At 31.7% G+C, this 21,535-nt stretch overlaps 1 protein-coding gene across 4 annotated transcripts in view; it reads right to left on the bottom strand.

Annotated features, from left to right (window-relative positions):
• Positions 1–1,390: 1,390 nt before the first annotated feature.
• The window catches only part of LOC130894871 (toxin Tbo-IT2-like), a 49,515-nt gene continuing 29,370 nt past the window's right edge, over positions 1,391–21,535 (bottom strand). Inside the window, exons 2-3 of one of the 4 annotated variants that reach the window (XM_057801886.1) lie at positions 16,659–16,731; positions 1,391–2,383 (exon numbers count right to left, since the gene is read on the bottom strand). In XM_057801886.1, coding sequence (XP_057657869.1) covers positions 2,221–2,383; positions 16,659–16,731 — 236 coding nt within the window. In that variant the 3' untranslated portion in view covers positions 1,391–2,220. The remainder of the gene's footprint in view (positions 2,384–16,658; positions 16,732–21,535) is intronic. The other 3 variants (XM_057801888.1, XM_057801887.1, XM_057801889.1) reach the window with 3 other exon arrangements.

Below are 21,535 nucleotides of genomic sequence, written 5' to 3'. Positions count from 1 at the left end.
TACCATTGTATGGAAGTGAATGGTACTCATTTTGAACACTTATTGTAACTTCATAATAAATAGCACAGTTAAAAAGATTAAAGAGTTTGAACTGTTGTACAACCCATTTTAGTACAGGCAAATAAGGTGAAAGTAAATAATAAGTAAAATTTGTGCTCTTAAAAGAAAAATTGTTTATCTCATAAACTAACCACTTTAACCTACAAGTATTATACATTTTTGAAATCACCTCAAAGAGGAGTATCCAAATTTTACATAAAAAATATGAAAAGTAATTTAAAAAAATAAAGGGGATGCTGCTAGGGGTGAGGGGGTGGCTTTTCCAGTAAGTTTAAATAAGCCATAATGCTTGCCCCTTCCAACATAAATTGACGTGTTTTTGGATTTTTTCTAAATACCAGTATTACAAAAGTTATTAAAGGTGGATACTTTTATCTGAAAAGCACAGTATAAGCATCATGAGTTGCAAGTCAAAAAAATGCGAAGCAAAAAAATTTTTGGGGCTTGAAAATTGTATAATATTTTCGGCACCTGCTTGACATCATGCATTTTATTGAAATTTGTAAATTTGTACTTTGTAACAAATTAATTGAGGTGAGTTTACGAGTGAAAATTTAGCCATATTTCAAAAATTTCCCCTTTCGCTATGTATATATATTTTTTTAATGGTAAAAACATCTGATATGAACCCTCTGTAATAGACTGAAATCACAAAATTTATGATTTTCCAAAAAAAAGTATCCAGATCCTGGAGCCTCATTTTGGTTTCTAGTATCCAGGGCAGAAAGGGTTGATTTTCGATGTAGAGTAAACGATGTGTCGATCAATGCTCGAAAAACAGCTCGTACCAAGAAATGCCGAAAAAATTAAATCGCGGTGTCTATAAGATCAAGACATGGATCTACACACATGAGTCTGAGGCTAAACAACAAAATTCAACAAAATTTATTTGCGCACGAATCACTTCGAAGTCTTTTTTCAAATTGAGGGATCGTCCGCCGTATAGTCCTTGCTTAGCATCAAAAGATTTCCTTTCATTCCTTCAGATGAACAATAAATCGCGAGATGAACGATTTTCTACATCTGAAGATGGTGTTGATTATTTCAAATCACATGCTTTGGAGGTGTCTCAATCGGAATGAAAAAAATGCTTCCAACAATTGGTTTAAACGCATCCTAAAGTGAATCGATCTTACAGGAGAATATTTTGGAAAACAATTAAGCCATCTCAAAAATTAAGTAGCATCCCTCGTATCTTTCCATTTTTTCTTCCGCTACTTTCCATGGGACTAATACTATATGTTGTTTGAAATATATCGGACTAACTAAATTATTACTATTTATCATTTAGTTGAACGAAGAGCTGGGAGAAGAGAAAAAAAAACACAAATTTAGGCCAATTAATATATTTAATATTGACAGAATTGTGAATGTTGTACCCTTTCCACACATATAGAAATGATATATATATTTTATAACACTATCCAATGGTATATATGTTAATTTCCATTTTATCACATCTATACATAGATACATAATTACATGATAATTTTTTAATTTAGTTTGAATCAGGCATGCAAGCCCACTGTAGATGTGGCTGGAAAAACCTACAGTGGGTGTGCAGCTAATCCAGGATATACAAGAAGTATCAAGTAATTTGACAAAGTTATATAAGTCAATAATATAATAACAATAGATATAGGAGTTACTTTGCATTGATAAAGTTATTCAGAATTTGTCGTATTCAATGATATTCTTGGATATGTCTTATATATCCTTCAAAATTCAACCACTTCTCCATCGATTTTAAAATTTAAATGACAACTTCAACTGAATACACAAAGATAGTTTCACAATAAATGCATTGGAGCTATTGTTTCTTGGATTTCAGAGAAACATAAGATATTTGCTAGTATGGGACTTGTATGTTGTCTTAAAGGTTAACAAATAAGTGCATGAACCAATTTCGCGCAGTGGTCGGGATCAAAAGTTTCAAACATGGCCTCTGATAATACAAAAATCAGTCCTTTCTAAAAACAATATCGTCAAAAAGGTACACTTGGAACTTCTGATCCTTATCTTTGGCATCCTAGATCGGTAACGAGACATTAAACTTAAATAAATGAAAGTTCAATTTAATTGACCGGAAATAATTGTTAGTGTGCAGTTAATGTTTGTCCCGTTATCGTTCCATACTTAGGGAATGTCATTTGTTTCTGCTTAACCCCATTTCTGGAACAATCCCACCCGCTGGCATCTGCAGTTTGATCCCCATAAGTTACATCTGCATGAGCTATTGTAGCAGCAGTCGTTGGGACGATAGTCACAATTTCCTCCTCTTCTGATACATGCTCGTCTGAAAAGGTAAATTAAGGAGGAACGTCTGGAATGAAAATTAGAAAGCACTTTACAACCACTTATTCCAATTATTCAAATAGCTCCAGTGTTTTAGATACATGTTTTTCAACTACTAGTTATCGCTTGAAGTTACTGAGAAGTATGTTAATATCTACGTGTTGTAAAGCATAAAAAAACTTGTTTTGTGAAAAGTAAGACCAATGTAGGACATAAAACTAGCAAGAGCTCCGAATTAATTGCATAAATATAATAGTTATTGTCCAAAATTCTGAATTTTTGATTAAAATTTTACAGGTAGCTTTGCTAGACAACTATGTGGAATTGACTAATGATAAAGTGAACTCAGACTAAATCTATCGTTTTGATTAGAATTTAGATTTATTGACGTATATTTTCAATATTTTGTATAAAATGAAAGACGGAAGAAAAAGGATCGTGCTCAATACTAGTCAACTATTTATTATGTTCTACTATTCAAATAATTTTTTATCCTTGTCCATTTAAATTTTCAAGAAATTGTATAGTTATAGATCGATACAAAAATATAGGGTTCAATCAACTAACAACCAAAATCACACCATATCTTCATATCAAATTTCCCCATTTATTTGGACCACTGGAAAAAGTCCGTTCTGCAAATATTTCTTTTGCTCTATAATTATTTTCAAGAGTTTTACATAGTTATACAATGTGTCTCTTCAAGTTCGTAACATATCCATAACTTGGATATCACGATTGCAAAAAGGTTCTGCATTGACCCTAAATTGCACAACTATCAGATTTCGTAATGTTTTAATCAACTTAAAAAATTAGAATTACGTAAAAAATTGATTTCCTTTGCAGACCGAGCTAGAGGCCCTATCATGGCGGCTAAACTTGTGAAAGATAATCACATTAGAGTACACATCTTCACAGACAGTTCAGCGGGTTTAATAGTTCTGGAAAGCTACAAGGTACTCAGTAAGCTGGCTTTAGATCTATGGACATAAGGGACTTAAGGGTAATGAAATGGCCGGCGATCTAGCCAAGCTTGGAACTACTGGCAGGGCTTGAACCCGGAGTGGGATCTCTATTCGTGGATTAAGGAACACTTCAAGCTACAAAAAAGAAAAAAAAAAAGGAGAAATGAATTGAATCCTGTTTCTGCAGACCAGCTCAAACTTTATATGTGAGCCATGAGCTAGAGTAGGGGCCACTTAGAGGACTTAAGGAAACTATTAAGTCAACTGTCACTAAGAAAGCATACATATTTTTAGAATATCGAAAAATCAGTGATGAAATGATGATATGATTTGAAATAGTCACCTAATATTCACAGTCATCTGTACATTTCATAAAGATTTTGTACATCGTCCTCTCACTGCATTTATCCATAGATGTAACGTAATGTATCGGTAGATAATTGAGCTCTGTTCTTGGATTAGCTCATAAATCTTATATAAAAGATCAAAAATTAAGTTATTATGATAGTCAATGACTGACCATAAAATAAATATTTTAATCGTTTTGAATTAATCTGAATTATATATTTGCAGCTATTTCTCTTCAGATTTATTTCATCCGAACAAGGGAATTTACTGAATTATATTGAATGAAAACATGAACTAAAGTGCTTGAGCTATTTACACCAATTACAACGTGTACTCTACTACTACAGGAACCAGTATTTGTACGCAAATACAATAATGAAATGTTAATATTGAACTCATATGAGTTATTAGCATCTAATAGGACAAATTTCTCTTAATTTCATATCATTCATTTCCAAATTTTCACAAAAACATTTTTTGTTTAATTGTCTTTTTTTTAAGAGTATTCTCACCAACAGCAAAAATCGATACGAGGAGAATTCCAAGAATTAAAAGTGGAACACAAACAAATTATGATGTAATACTCATAATATATTCCCTGTTTACGAATAAGGATTTGGAAAAATGTTACTATGAAACTTTGTCCTCTTTTATTGTTCCATTTTCTTTTACTTTAACAGGATCAAATCTTTACATTTGTTTGTTATTTTATATTACGTAGTTCTTCTGAATTTCGTCCCGGATACTCTCATAAAATACTATAAATTTTTCATTAATTCAAGTCCTACTAGGCTATATAATCTATATAAGTTGTTGAGTACAAAGCTACACTGCTTTCTCTTGGATTGATATGATCTATGTATAGGATAAGAGCAATATTACCTTTTTTTCTCTAGAATTTTCGAAAATTCTTATTTCTTATTTCAGTATGATGCTTTGTGAATATACAAAGCGACAATCATATCTATAATGATCTTTACATCAGAAACAAGACCACAAACATCTAAAATGAAGCAACTCAACAACATGGAGAACACAGAAATGAAAATTCTCGGGAAAAACACTATTAGACCAAGAAAGAACCGAAAACATCAGATGACTGTGTGACATAAACATTTACGTCGAATGACATGAGATATACTGGTAAAAATAGCAAGGGAGAAATCTTCAATTGGAACACGGAATATAGGTTGTCCAGAAAAGGGTGACAATCTAGAGCCAGGATGAGAAAAGATATCGGAGAAGGAACAGGTGTTAGACTTATTACGGAAGACAGAAGGAATATAACGCTAATCATTTCTAAGTTTCTTTGTTTCAAATTCGATGTCACATATCTAGTTTTCCAATAATTATAACTCTGACGACTCTCTTTTTCTCTTTATTTCCCTCTTACTCCTCTTCTTTGCCACCTATTGTTTCAATATTAAATCTTTCTTCAATTAATTTATGATTTAGATAGAAAGAAAAAATTAGATTGTCAATGCTTTACAAGATATCAATACTACCATCTTTGACCTCATAGCATTATTTATGCTCAATGTTAAAGGTATGTACCAAGGGAGGAATATTTTAAAATATGATATTTTTCATTTATACTATAAAAAACGGGACATCACTTTATAACATCCCACTTAATGAGCATGAACACGAACAATGTTTTTCATTATCAATAATAGGTTAGAAATCTTTTTTTTTTTTAGGATTCTAGAAACTTGAGTTTTTATTCCAAATTTTTGATTTTTGCACTTATTGAAAATATTTTCCATTCGAAATTATTCATTTAGTTTCGTATATGAAATTGGAAACAAACATCTAGGTACAACTAGAAGGAATTTTTCGAGATTCGAATATAAGAGGATAAAAAATGGAAACAACTAACTTTGTAGAAAAGACGATACTATTATATTACAATGACATAGATATATAATAAATAGTCGCTATAAAATATATTACGAGGTCTGGCTATTAAATAACGAGACTGGTTACGAAGAGTTTTATTAGAAAAATTATTCTACATTCGAATTCTTCCCTTCAATATACTCCCCTACCCTCGCCACACATCTTTCCATACGTTTTTTCCATTGATCGAGGCAGTACTGGAAGTCTTCTTTGGTGAGTGCTTTTAGAAACTCTGCCGTTTTTTGCTTTACCGCATCCATCGGCTCATATCGTGTTCCTTTTAAAGCAGATCTTTCTATCTAACCTTTCAAGGAAATCTGAGCAGACCCGTTGACGTAAGAGATTTTGGTCAGGAGTCAAATTTTTTGGCACCAACTTCGCACAAATACTACCATAGTGACGAAAAAGTGTTTTGGGAGGTACATAGACAAGAAATCTAGGTACCTAACGCTCTACTTGTTTTTTACCCCACCCGTCTAGGGCGCCCTTAAGGCGCACATTCTCATTATTTAATAGCCAGACCTCGTATAGCGACTAATGCGCTTCCATGATGATGATAAAGGTTTTAATAAAGGCAATGACAGAGAGATTTTCGTAGAAAATTTCTAAAATAGAATCTACTATGAAAGAAGGCTTATCAATTTGCAAAATTTATATATCAATAAAAAATATATCATCTTCGTAGAAGATATTTTTTGTTGACAAACAAGAAATAATAAGATAATAAAAATGGAAAACAATAATACTATTTCGGATGAAAATGGCTTCTATTTCTCACAAAATTTGGTTTTCAATAAAAAAACACTCGAGTGAAACAGCAGATAATGTGATCCTTGAGATGATACTGACTGAATCAAAGGAACTACGAGGGCTGCTACTTAAATTTTGAGATATAGCAGCACTGATGTGAATATGTCAAATCTGACATTTCCATCAGAAAGTTTGGTAATTTTATTGGGGAACGTAATTAGAACGTGGTGTCATACGAATGCTATTTGTGTTGTTTACAGATACTTGATAGAAAACTACGTCTCATCGAAGATAGTCTAGATGTAAAGTTGTAGATAATGAAAATATCTACAACTTTTGTTTATACACTTTTTTCATATAACCTCAAAATTTATGTCAAAAACTCAAAAAACCATGTTCTAAAAGAAAATTTTCCACTGAAATTCATTTGATTCGAAACACTCATTTCTTAACTTTATTTTGACTTAGTATCGAAAAAGCCCTCTAATTTTCGAACAAAATTCCTCTTGTCAAAATATCGGCTTTTTCAAAAAAAGTCGGTGATATTTTTCTTCGTTGAAATCTATACTTTCTGATGGTCAGGAAAAATATAACCGTCACAATGGTAAATTTTCTCACAAAAGCCAAAAAAAAAGAGAAATAGTTGCATCATCATTTTTACAATTTTTAGTTATATATCAAAATTTTAAACTTACCAGGAAAATGTGAGATTCCATATTAAATCCACGAGCATAAGTAATTTGAGTCTAAAACTAATATCTAATACATAATCAAAAATTGTACCTATTGATTACAGAAATTTTTTTTGTTTTTTCTGAGAAATTCACCATGGTGACAGTATAATTTTTTTTACCATCAGATAATAAAGATGTCACCGATCAAAAAACTCACCTATTATTTCAAAAAAACTGATTTTTTCACAAGAGAATTTTTGCTTAAGAATCAGAGTACTTTTTCGATATTAAGTCATTTCGAGTCAAATCAATTACAATGTGGTTAGGATATAAAAAGGTATACTCTCATCAAATTTTGTTTGTTTCTTGTTAAAGATAAAAATAAAAAAACAAAAACTTGTTTTTTTGACTTTTTCACATAAATTTTGAGGTTATATGAAAAAAAGTGTGAATACAGGAGCTGTACATCTTTTCTTCACCTACAACTTTGCCATTAGACTTTTTCCATCAGATTCGTAGATATAAACCATTTTTTACCTTTAGAAACTCACCCCCTAACCCTTCTCAACCTCAGATCGCCCGTAAATAATTTTTATTATATCAATTTTCTAATTCACTGGGTTTCATCCTACTATAAGTTTTCTCACTTTTTATCATTTTGAGAAGCTATTACCGGGTTTACGTTGAGAAGTAATACATAAAGAATTGCCCTAAAAATATGTATGGAAGTTTAAAATTGAATACTCCTAAATAATGAAAATATGCATTAAATTCCGTGTTAAATACAACAACACTGAATACATTATTTCTACACCTGTGTAATGTTTTTGATTCTAATAAGCATGTTTCAGTTTTCATATTTTCGTACAAATACTTTAGTTCGTCATAGTGGTTATATAGCGATTTCTAATTTTTTATTAGTATTAATGATTTTCGCATTCATAAACACTTGCTCGAAATTTGTTACACACATAATTTCTGTTGTCTATATTTGCTGTTATTTTATGGCAATAGTTGAAACATCATTAGTTAAAGGTATGTCCACAAAACAATGTAAATTTCTTATTAAAGAACTAAAACAAATATTTATATAATCTGTAGGTATAAGGCTTAGATTAAAGAACAATTTATCAACAATAAGAACTATTTAGAGCTTTTGGAATATTTTATAAGTGGGAGAAAGTTTGTCAAAATGTATTCGAAATAATTGGTTCATATTTCGGGATATTTGAAGAGATTGTCCAATACCAATTACTAGAGTGGAATAATTTATTGTAAATTCCATGAATTAAAAAGACTAATTTCAGTCACTCGATTTATTTTGTGAAATTTCTCAAATCTGTGATAATATGAGATATATAACATCATAAACTGATGTGACATACAATTCATTCTAAAAACCAACATAACTAGACATCGAGCACTATATTTCATCTTATTTATTTATCTAATAATGAAGTTTACATTTTTGATCAATAAGTGACAATTCAAGTTCATTGAAAAGCATTAAGAAGAAGTTTTTTTGATTTGATTGCCCTAGTTTTTCAGAATCAACGCAATTTTCACTTTCTCAAATAACCGTTTTTGTGCGTTTCACATATCTGAAAATATATTTCCACTTATATCCCTACACTCTGGAAAATTTTCACGACAAACTTGGGGTTGAATGTGATTCAAGTTCTTGTACAAATATTCCTCCCATTCCAATTGCAACTGTGCTGGTCCATTGTTGAAATTGGAAATTAGAATTTCATTCTAAAGCAAAGATAGCTTTGAATAATTGATAGTATATTGTAAGGATGTAATGTGGTTTTGTGACTTATAGACCGACTTCATAATACATTTAGAGGAAGGTTTGAATTTAATATTACAATTAAGTCTAGCGAATATAAGATAGGTTCTAAAAAATAAAAGATTTATGGCACAATTGCTAGATAACATGCTACATTTCAAGCAACTCATCCGATAAAGAAAAATTTGTCAATATTTAATAACTATTTGGAAAGAACGAAGACTTGAATTTTTTCTAACGATTTCGAATTACCAAGCGCTCATTTACGGCATTATTGAATCAAATTCGGGATGAATCGAATAGTCAATTTCCCGTTAACAATAGATGCAATCGATTGCACCTTAATTCCTATATAATCATCAAGCGGCGAAAATGCAGAAATTTTTAGGAGCCGGCCTTTTTAGGCTTTTTTGCATTAAACGTACAAACTGTATCCGATACTGGGCTTCGTCATATTGTTGCTCGTTGGTCAGGTTGGTGACAAAATTGAAAAACGTGAATGCCAATGCTGAAAATGTATACGATGATTGTATGAAAAGAATAAGGAACCTCGTATGAATGAAAATTGTGTATCAATCATGTAAACGCTGTAATAATATTTGAATAGTATATTTGAAATTAATTTTCTTTTTCTACCGACACATATTCGGAAAGATTGTCATTCTCCTGATAACGTTTTAAAGGAATCTTTACTTGCGAAACCGTTACAAATCGGTTATGGGACTACTTACTTTAATAGCTAATAGTCCTCGGGCCCTCGACCCATTATTTTAAGATGACCAACAAGCTGGAAATTTGTAAATCGCTTGTTTAGGACAAGACCGAGAACTTTTTCCTTTGCGAAAAACCTCTATTTTGCGCCATTCGCCCCGTAGGGGGCAATAAACATGTAATTTGGGCGAGTTACCAATAATTAATTACCAACTGGATGATATTTATTTCAAACGAGAGATTATTCAGTATTATTACCTCAAAGAAATTTGTCAAAAATAATGAGCCCCTGTCCGACAGGTTAATTATGTCAGTTTACCACGCTTATATTAATGGATAACCAGCAAATTGATTTTTTGAGAATTCGAAAGTTAATAAATCAAAAAAGCATGTACTTATATTGTTCAACATATAGCGCGTGCCATAAAGGGAGTCCGACACTTGGAATCTGCGTTTTTAACAACCAATGCATCACTGATTACCAACAGGCTAATTTTTTTACTTCATAATGACATTTGATACCTTGATCAAGTTCATTGGACGAAAAAAACCATGGGGCAAACTCTTTAGATAATTAAAAAACACAATTGCTTTTTTGTCCAGTATAATGGACAAACTGTATCTTTATTTTTGATTTTTTCTCTTGATCTACTTAGTTTAAAACATGCTCATACATGGAAGAGAAGATGCAATCGAGAGTTAAGGGGATTTTACCCTTATTTCATGTACTTTCAGCTTCAAAGTATATAGAACAGGAAAAAAATTAACTAAAGGAAAAAATGAATTTATTTCTTTGTGTCGGACTACGTTTAAGGCGCAAGATTTTGTCGGTCAAAGTGATATTCAGTCAGAAAATATGTTTTTCTAATAAACCCTCCCGTTGTCCGACGGTTGGTAATCAGTGAAGCATTGGTTGTTAAAAACGCAGGTTCCAAGTGTCCGTCTTCCTTTATGACGCGCGCTATATGTTGGACAATATGAGTACATACTTTTTTAATTTATTAACCTTCGAATTCTCAAAAAATCAATTTGCTGGTTATCCATTAATATAAGCGTGGTAAACTGACATAAATAGCCTGTCGGACAGGGGCTCATTATTTTTGTCGGACAAATTCCTTTGAGGTAATAATACTGAATAATCTCCTGTTTGAAATAAATATCATCCAGTTGGTAATTAATTATTGGTAACTTGCCCAAATTACATGTTTACCGCCCTCTGCGGTCTTGACCAAGACAAGCGATCTACAAATTTCCAGTTTGTTGGTCATCATCAAAAAAATTGGTGGAGGGCCCGAGGACAATAAGTTAAAGGAACCTAAAATCCCAGTTAGGTTAGGATTATGATACTGGCTGTTAGACGAGTATTGAACGAAATAACATCATTGGAACTTAATCTAATACAGATGCCAGAACTTGATTTCATTGGCCTTTCAAATTGGAAGGTAAAAATAGGATGACAATTTGATTTATTCAATATTGTTTCTTCAATCTAAGCCAAATTCTATATAGATAGTTGGATATATATTTTGTATGTTATCAGTTAGCAAATGAGTTATTCAAACTTTTCACATAACAAACTCAAAATTTAAAAAAAAATTAAGCCACTTTGTGAAAACATCAATACATGCAAATAAACTACTTATAAAATGCCACCATTATCTCAGAAACCGCTTGCACGATGATTTTGAATTCATAGAAGTTTATATAGTTTCATATAATATCGCTAGATTTCTTGAGGTATTTTGATATTGGTAAAATTTGCCTTTTCAAAAAGATCAACCTTTTTTTTAATTTTTGGAATCTCTAGTAAGTCCTGAATTTTTTTCATGTGATATATTCTATACCTACTAACCATATTTCATAGTTATTGCTACTCTCGCAAAATCTTTTCCAAAGATACAATAATAGAGAGAAACGGTTATGAAATTTGTTTGAATAAATTATTGATGATGGTTTTTATCAGAAACAACGTGAATCAGAGAAAGAGATAATTGAGATTTTATTGACATTAGGATATGGTAATAAGTCAACAATAAACTTGTAATATCTTATATACTAACCTTAACAATACGTTTGTCGAAGTTTGACATTTTTAATTTATAACATTCTTCTTGGTCAAAAAATTGAATTATATCGCATTTACATGTGATAATTTTCTATGATTTTCTAAGTGGATTAAACCGACAGCAATGTACCGATCAACTCTCTTCGACTTTCAATCTCGCACCACCGTGTTTCGCTGGTTTTCCGAATTGAATCATGGTCGCACTTCGCTACAGAATGAATTTCGTGGAGGTCGTCCAATATCGACTATTGGGCCAGAAAATATCAATGTTTTACGTAAACCGATATTGCACGATAGTCATGTGACAAACCGTGTTATTGAGGCATAATTGGGAATTAGTTTCACTCGCTTCCATTTAATATTGCATGAACATTTGGCTTTCCAAATATTTGTTTGCTTTGGATACCGTATAATTTGGAAATCACTTAGAAAAAGTCTCGTATCAATTGTTAAAAAAAATGCTGAAAAAATTTCGGTGCTTCAAGAAACATCTAGAAGACAGGACAGGACAGGAGACGAATCGTTGATCTATGTATATGAAACATAAACTAAATAGCAATCGACTGTATGGTTCTTTCAAGATGAGCCAAATCCAACAAGTTGTTGCGCATTGTTTTGAAATAACTGGACATATGCCACTGTTCCATTAGAGACGGTGGTACACCAGCATTTGTTCGCCAGAAGTGTTCAAAAAATTTAGGGAAACCAATCGCAGAAGACGAATCATTTCCCACCACGACAATGCGAGCACTCACACATCAATTCAAATAAAAACATTTTTGAACAGTCAAACCATCGAGTTGATGCGTCATCTTCGGTACATTCCTTTTTTCGCAATTATTTCATCTTAGTTTCGCAGATCAAAAATGAATTGCGAGGTCAACGTGTTTCTACACATGAATCGGAATGGGAAAAAACAATTATTTGAAATGAATTTGTATTGACCTCTATGGAGATACAAAAAGCCATATCCAAGTATAAATATTTTTATTCCTTTGTCTATCTCGAAACTTAAGTATCTACTATGAGTAAGTTGATATCAAAAATCAGTCAAACAGATAATAATACTGTAAAAAACTTAAGCAAGTAGGGACGAAGACAATCTACGGTATGTGAAAACAGATCAGTAGATGTTTAGATTTGATAGAGATGTAGAGGTTTGATATTTGAAAACAGATTTCGATTCTGCCTTAATAATAACTATAGCAAGAAGGCTTATTTATTGGTAATTAATGTTATAGCCGAATTACCTGGATTGTATTTAAACCGAAGAAACCCTTTCCTCGGTTGACTTTTAAATAAGAAATTTCAAACTACAAGAAAATAACAATGTCCTTACATTTCACGAGATAAAGCTTCCACCTCATTATGCGCATGCCGAGATGTAATGCCTATAATATTTATTTTTCAGAAAATTAATTGACGTGGCTTCATCCAACATGAATCCTTTAAACTATATTGATAATGAATAAACACCCACCAATATGCCAAGATTGAAAAATGATATTTGCATAGAGATAAATTGAACAGATGCTTTTAAATGTACTGGAAAATTTCGTTGCAGTGAAGGTACAACATTTTAAACATTATTGTTTTTCATCCAAATGAGGATCTAATTTTTGAATAACAAATATAACAATTTTTCTTAGTTATTGCTAGAATTATTTGAAAAAATCTTGTACTGCAACAGTTATTCAAATTTAACCAGTTTATTCAATCACAGCAATGTGAATGTATTAACATCGGTCATCGAAGTAGATTTTGCATATGTAGCTATAACTCTGAAAGTGTGAGAGTTATGTTGAGGGTTTCAAACTAAATTAAAACCTAGAGATCTATTTAGAGTAACAATAAACTGACCTCCATCCTACAAACCATATTATAAAATATGGAACTTTAGTCAAAATCGTGCTCGCCGTTTTTAAAATAGTTTAGGCATTCTATGCTTAAAACACGAGTGTATAATACAGTATCTACATTTTTATTAACATTGAAACATTATTGAGTAAAAGGGCTGTTAGGTTTAGCTCAATAATAATAAAGGTGAAAAAATTTCATTCATACATGAATACAAAGTGTTCATCGACATGTTCAATATTTGACAAGCGAATATTGAAACTGAATTACCCTATAGATGAAACATAATACTAATTATAACAATTTGTATGGGAAGTCGAATTCTGGAAAGAAAATATTTGCAGAATGTTCATCGGAAACACTGCAACTAAGCAGAGGGAAAACAAAGACACTTGTAGGTCTAATTATAGGGAATGCGGAAGACGGCTACCACAGAAGCAACACCGGCAGGGCGACGCCCAGAGATTCTCTAATTTTAGAGTCGAGAACGACAAGGGGGATTGGAAACGCCATAGCCAGACAATTAGGGCCGATTAGGTTTTTCTACGACTATTATTATTAATTACTGAATTATAAATTAAAAGAAACTAAAATACTAAAAATACTAAATCTCTAGCGTTCCTATTATTATTAATCATGAACAATATTGGACTGATGATCACAAATTAACCAGCTGTTTAATAAGTCCAATTGTTCAATGAGATATTACACTCGTCGCTCAAATTTGTGATATTACGTGTTTAACGAAATTCGTGAAATTGGAGCAAAGTGGAGTACAAAGTTTTTATGTACAGAGGATAGTTTTGGAAGGTATAGCGCCGAAACATATTCATGATTAATACTTATCCTTAATTTGAACAGTATAAAAAACTTGATTCTGCAGTCATACAAGTTTTAAGGTCGATACACGTGAAGAATGTGTCTTAGTTAAAAAGTATAGTAGACATCATAGGCATATCATTGAGTAGTGTAAGAAATATAGTACAAAGGAGGGCCACTCTATATCTAATGAGATGCCACGAAGCTTGACGAGCTAGAGCCGCATTTTTGAATACCACTGTCATTTGCATTTGCAATGAATATGAATTTGTGAGTTTGTCAAGATAACATGTGTACATTATGATCTACTATGATTTCTGGATTGATTTGATTGAACAACACTGTCTTGCAATGCTCATTTGGTGATGAAAATACTTTACAAGCCATATAGCAGTTTCGAAAGAGGACTGATATCGTTTGGTGATGCGAGTAGCTCTGTTAAGGATGATGCAAGAGGCACCTATCAAGCGATTGGGGCAGGTTACTCTTGAAGTTGGATCCGCAGAACAGTAAATTCAATCATACAGCACGATCATATTCATATGAAAAAAAATTATTATTTGTGGAGTGCCACACACTCTGTGTTCCGTTCACAAACAAACATCACTCGATCAAGATCAATAGAAACAATCAAGATAGTAGCTGAACGAAGCTATTCCTACATCATATGAAAGATTGATTCAACTTGACCAAACAACTACTTAGATATCCTCGCGATCAATTGAATAAAGCTAGAATTATCCCGAAGTCTTGAAAGAAAAAGGTGAGGTATTTTCTTCCAAATACTTCCAGTTTCTCTATCCTATGTATACCTTTATAGCCTATGTATATGTTTTCTTAAAATTTCGGCAATTGGGCTACTCCAAGTTTTCTTTAACTGTCCTCGTTCCTCCTTTTCCATTTCTCCAGTTTGCCAGAACTTTTTTACCGGTCTATTGCTCTCTATTATCAAGTCTTTACCATCTATGCTGTCGTTCTTCAATTGTTTTGAGTACAGATTCTATATATAAGTGTTCTCTATTGTTTCGTTTCTTATTCTCTCACCTTTGGTGTCCCCTCCGACTCTAGGCTAGTATTTTCTCTCGTCTGTTGTTTGAATTTTGCTTTTAGGTGAGTGTACGAGTAGCCAGCTTCCACTACCTTATATAAAGACTGGTCGATATTGATTTATTTTGGTGTGTTTAGTTATTTGTTTTCTTTAATCTTGATGTTTAATGCATGCAGAACTTGACCAACATTATCTGTTGTTTCATCGTCTTCTATTATAAAGGTTTTTTGTACTCGTTTCTCTCAATTTTAACGTCTTGCCTTTCCACTTATTCTTTTATCCCGGCATTTTTTGTTTTTGTTTCTTTAAGCTGATTAATGACTTTTCACAGCTTCACGCCCATCATTTCCACACTGTTTTTGAGAATTTAGACAATACTTTGTATTTTTCCATTATTAACCATTTTCCATTAGAAAACTTATTTTACCTAAATGGTTCGAAGAATACGCTCTTATCCATAATTTAAAATCTGTATTCTTCACACAATTTGACAACGTCGTTCATAATAGATCAAATATGGCTTTGTTATTACTGTTAGTTTTCATTTTTCTTATCAAATAACCTGTTTTTTATTGGATGTTCCCTCACTTACTCAAAATGTTCAACATAATTGACAAAAATTTCTCGTGACCTGATGTATTGTGTGTAACATCAGAGAAGAGGATAAAAAATATCCTTATTTTCTATTTGTTTCTGTAATGATAAATACCTGCAAACAACTATTTCAGGTGATTCAAAAGCTGAGCTGAAGCTTCATACGAGAAAGTTATTAAGGGATGTCTTATTAGAAAGAATTGGAATCGATTATAGAAGTGTTTGATAACTTTACTATCAACATATTTCGGTATAATTCAACAGTTAAATTAATAAATGATTGGTTGATAAATAAATCGACGGACAACGTGGAAACCTCATGTTTCTAATCACGTCTAGTAAATATTTTCGCACTAAATCTTAACAAATTAAATGAACGGAATAAAGCGAAGAAATCTTCTATAAAATTGAAGTAATAATGCAACAGAACTCAATAACTGCCTCAACTTTGAGAAATTTCAGTGAAACTGTATTATACGAAACTTCATCGGAATTCTAATAGCAACAAAAGCGAAATTATTCAATTAACTGAAATTGAGTCCTTTAAAGGAAAAAAATATCAATTTATGTTCCTAATATTGAGCTGAAAAGCTAGACGCAATTTACTTCAAAATTACTTCAGCTAATAACTTCAAATTTTCTCAACAGCTATAGCAGATATGTCAATGAAGGCAGTATAAATTGACGTTTTCAATTGATAATTGAAATATTTACATTGTCCCTTCAACCAGTTCTAATTTATTGAAAAATTTCGCTCTTAATAATGACACAGTAAGCTTACTTTTGTGCCGATTGGAGTAAACGATCAATGGCATTTTCTGAATAGTCGTCTTCGCCAGGTGGATAGCTTTCTTCTGAAATAAAAAATTCTTATAAAAATTCTCTCAAACTTACTTGTAGCGCTTAAATATATATATTTATATATTATTAATATAATATAAATATATAAATAATAATATTGACACTCATATGAATTTAAAAAAAAGGCCTTTACACACGAATTGCATATAATATTTGTATACATAAGTATATTTTTTCACGCACTAGTATGTAGAGTGGGTCTAATTTTTCGCTTATATTGATCACTCATAACAGATATTATATATTTATTAATATTTTGATCATTTCAATCAAGATTGGAACAAATACAAAAACAACAGACAATTTCAATTATTAACAATAAAAATAATAATACTAATATTGATAATATTGAAGGTGCACTTCATATAGTTATTTCATTTGGCAACTCTTCTTTTTGGCATGCATAAATGCCCTATAAATAACTATTACTTCATAAATAGAAAAATAAAAAGTGGAATGAGCGCGACTTGAACCTGGGAATCCCCGAATGTGAGTCTCGTAGTCTAACCACTACGCTACAGAAACATTAATAATACCTTTTTTTACGCACTACTATTTGAAGTATGTTTCTTTACACACTAGTGTAAAGGACTTTACGCACGGTAAGAGAAAAAACAAATTTCGACATCTTTCATTTAAACGTGATAGCACATGAAATCATTTGACTTTAATCAGTGATTCGATTTGCTCAAAGTTATGTAGCTTGCTTTTATTATTATTATTAAGATGGAAAGTGAAGATTCCAAGTTTGAAATTGTACTCCTAGAGAAATCATAGAAAAGAAAAAGGCAAACGTGGCAACATTGAATATGTTAACGCAAAAATCCAAAGCAAACTATCTAAAGGAATATAACACTTGATTGAAATGGCGGAACTAAAATAATATTCATAGCTTTACATTGCTATCAACTTATTTATAGCTTAAAAAACCAATTCCTCTACACTATGGTCCAGCTATTATAAACTAAAAGTAACTTTAATAAATTATAAATGATGATAAAGATTTAAGTAATTATGCTAAATAAATAGTATTTCTGAAACAAAAATAGTTTGGGTGCAAACCTAAATCTAATACTTTCTCAAGAAAGAAAATGAACAAGTTTTTACTGAATGCTCCAGATAACATAATTGTTAATAATTGTTGAAGATAAAAGATTTGAATTTTTTATTAGTTTCTTGTTATTCTATTTATTGATTCGTAGTTTCTACTCATCATTATTCCAGATTTCAAAACTCATACTAGTTGGCGTTTATTTGAGAAACCAGTTCAAACATGAATTTAATAAGTTTATATCAAAAATATGCTTATCTGAGACCGAAAAACGCAACCAGCAACCACTTCTTTCTATCACATAGAAATGGAAAATATATAAAGCAAGTTGTTGGTATAAACAATTTTTCGAAAATTCTATTTGATTGTGTAATATTTAAGTTAACTGCATCTAGAAGAATATACAGGTTTTTCGTTTCGGCGTATTTGGCTTTACTTCTAGTTGATTCAGGAGGATACAATTCTCAATTGAAACATCAAGGAGGATGAAAATACACTGCTGTTGCGGAAGAGTATGTGAGCAATTCTCCCAACCCAAAAATGAATTTTTCAATCAAGAAACCAATTTGATTATTCATCACTTAAATGGGACTTCAGTACTATTTGGTAATAAAACAGACACAAGCGTGACTAGATCGAACACTCACTTAAGTCAACCCAATTTGCGATTCCAATATTAACGTTGCGAAATGAAACAAAAATATATCATTTAGTATCAACTTTCTCCATTCCTGAAAAAAAGATCCACTTAATGCACATGTTGCATAAATTACTATTATGAAATTTAAAAATTTAAGAAGTAGTCGGAAAATTACTTGAAACTAACTTATAAATGAAAACTTTAAAATAGCAAGGATCTAGTTAAAATCAAATATACAGGTTTTTGTAGAATGAGGAAATGGAATGGACTTAACGTTAACAATTCAGAACAACACAGAAGACATCAATTACAAAACACGAATACAAAAGTTGTTTTTCTTCTAAGAGAAAACGAAGTTGAATACCTTGGATTACATGCAGATGGAAAACTTAATTGGAAAATGAAGTAAGTATGAGAAATTCGACAAACAAATTCGCTAATAGAAAATAAATCCCTGATGTCACTAATTTGAATATATACTTGCCATCCAATTACAAATTGAATACTTCGGAAGTAATTTTGGTTTGGCTTCTGCTTTTGAAGTTGCAATTAGTAAATCCTTGATTATATTGTCCATCGTCATCATTTTATTCTCTATATATAATTTAAGGGATTAAATTTTATTTTCGACGTCAGCGACAATGTCACTTCTCAATGATAAAATATCGGCAGAAATATCGCTTCTCATGGTTGAAATGTCGTCCTTTATGGTGGAAATATCATTCTTTATAGTTATTGGTAATGTTTTTCTTATTAATTTAAACTTTTTTTAACGATGGGGTGAATTTATACAGATGTTGTTTTTTACTAAATTTATTTTCACATCCACGCTGAATACATTAAACATATATAAAATACTAAACTACTTGCTACTATATATATTATCCAGTAAGGCTCAACTATTCACTGATTTAATTTTTACTATTTCACTATGACATTCATTTATTCACTTACTAGCTGATAAACAACCGCCTATTTATACAAAACGAATTTCTCGATAATTTGGTTCTAAAATGTAAGCAAACAAAAAGACCTTACTGGAAATTCATCCTATAAAAACTGCCATAACATACTGTAAATAAGTTGAAAACAATAAAAACAACAAGATTTGAAATTCAATTATATGCAATTAATATAATTGAACAAGACTGGATTCACGGTCCATGTAGTGGACGATATGTAACAATATTTGAAACCAGCGATTAATTGACAATTACAGACCCGTATACCTTCCCCTAGGTTACGCTACCGCTACTAAGCTCACTATTTTTTCTCAAATCCTAAAAACTTTAGATTTATTGTGTTGTTGAAATGTAGAGATTTTTTATCCGAAAATATTGTATAGATAGAAGCGGAGGCTTGCGGAATGGGAATAACCAGATGCCGAGTTAAGAACAGAGGTTGATTGCTCAGTAGAATAACTTATCGGCTCTGGAGATGATGCATGTATGGATAATATTTTCTTTTATATGCTGGACAAATTTAATCGCGGCTCTATTTTCTGACATGCCTAGTCTGGCAGGACCATCATTTTCTAGGTATTGTAGCAATCGTGTCGAATTTTTGGTGTGCTCTCATAAAAATAATGTACCATGACTTTCAGGAGAAGACTGGATGCGGTCGAGTAGCGCTTGTAGACGATCGGCCTTATTCGTGTCTTAGTTCGCGTGAAATTGAACAAAAAAGGGTACGTTTGGTCCAGCAGTATTCTCCGGTCATATTGTTGCTGGAACATCACCTCCGAGATACATAGAGAAAAAAAAAAAGAAAATCATCATTTTTTTTATAAAGTTTTAATGGACCATTCACTTCTATCACCACTACCGACTCGATGGTCTATCACTATCTATACCAGGCAAAAAAATCGGAGATTTTGACGAAGAAGAGGAAGATTTATAAAAGAGGCAGAAGAAGAAATGATCCTATTAGCAAAAGTTTGACTCAATTTACGATATGTTTATAATTTATTATTAAAAAAATCTGTAATTTTATGAAGGCATCTTCATCAAAATTACAATTCCAGAAAGCAACTTGTGATAACTGCTGAAAATATTGCTGGTGTCAATCTTGTTGATCTCCTCCTGCTGTAGAGAACGACGGATTTTTTTTGCGATATAATAATGGAAAATGTGACATACAACCCATAGACAGGCATAAATACCATTGGAAAAATATCACCAAAGATTGCTTAGTACCTTGGGCTACTTAATGTTAAAGGATACGCAGGGCACTGTTTCAGACACTTGTCAGGGTATCTCCTGGCAGACAAAGGATGTAAATCCAATAGTGTAAAAGAAGGCTTTGCTGAGAGTTCATTAGAAAATGAGAGAAGAATTCTGAGCTCCTGGCATACATGTAGATATCACAGCTTCAAGTGAAATTAACATTAGACAAGAAGCTCAAGAGAATATTCACCCATTCTAAATATTGAGTTGATTGTCAGTTTAAATAATAAAATAATTATCAGTTTCTACATAACGACTTTTTATAACTGATATAATGAAGGTTATGAAAAATGTGACGTTTCCTAATGTCAAGGAGTGACCTAAAGTGCCACATTTGATAGCGGAATTTGATGAAGGCAGTTTCTTATGAATCTTAGATAGACCATTTCCCACACCCTTATAATGTTGTTATTGTTGGGTTGATAAGAAGAAACAATATTTTGAGTGTTGATGGAATATAAGCTTTCACGGAAAATAATCGAACAATCCAGGGAAAGTTTCGTAAATAGTATTCTTCTTTCCATGGAATGATTTCTGAAGTAATTTCTTGCCATAAGAATACGGAAAGTTCGAGATCCTCAATTACTGCAACTATTTCAGAAATGGTCAATAAAAGCTGCGTCCTTATAGTTCGCAATAATCAACGCAAAGTATGTGAGTAATGAAGTAAATATTCCAACTATTTTGTAAGAAAGATTGGATATGGAATAGATATCTGCAAGGAAGGAGCTACGATTGTTTAGTACTGATTAAAAGCTCACTAGTATTAAATAAATTTTTCTGTCGATATGTAAATGAAACTTAAATACATCATTATACTCTAGAATTCATGTACTGAATTCTGGTCCAACTCATATCAATGAGTCAATAAATTATGTCTG

The sequence above is a fragment of the Diorhabda carinulata genome, chromosome 6 (genome assembly GCF_026250575.1).
Source record: "Diorhabda carinulata isolate Delta chromosome 6, icDioCari1.1, whole genome shotgun sequence".
Classification (NCBI taxonomy): Eukaryota; Metazoa; Arthropoda; class Insecta; order Coleoptera; family Chrysomelidae; genus Diorhabda; species Diorhabda carinulata.
This window is presented reverse-complemented; position numbering and strand designations above follow the sequence as displayed.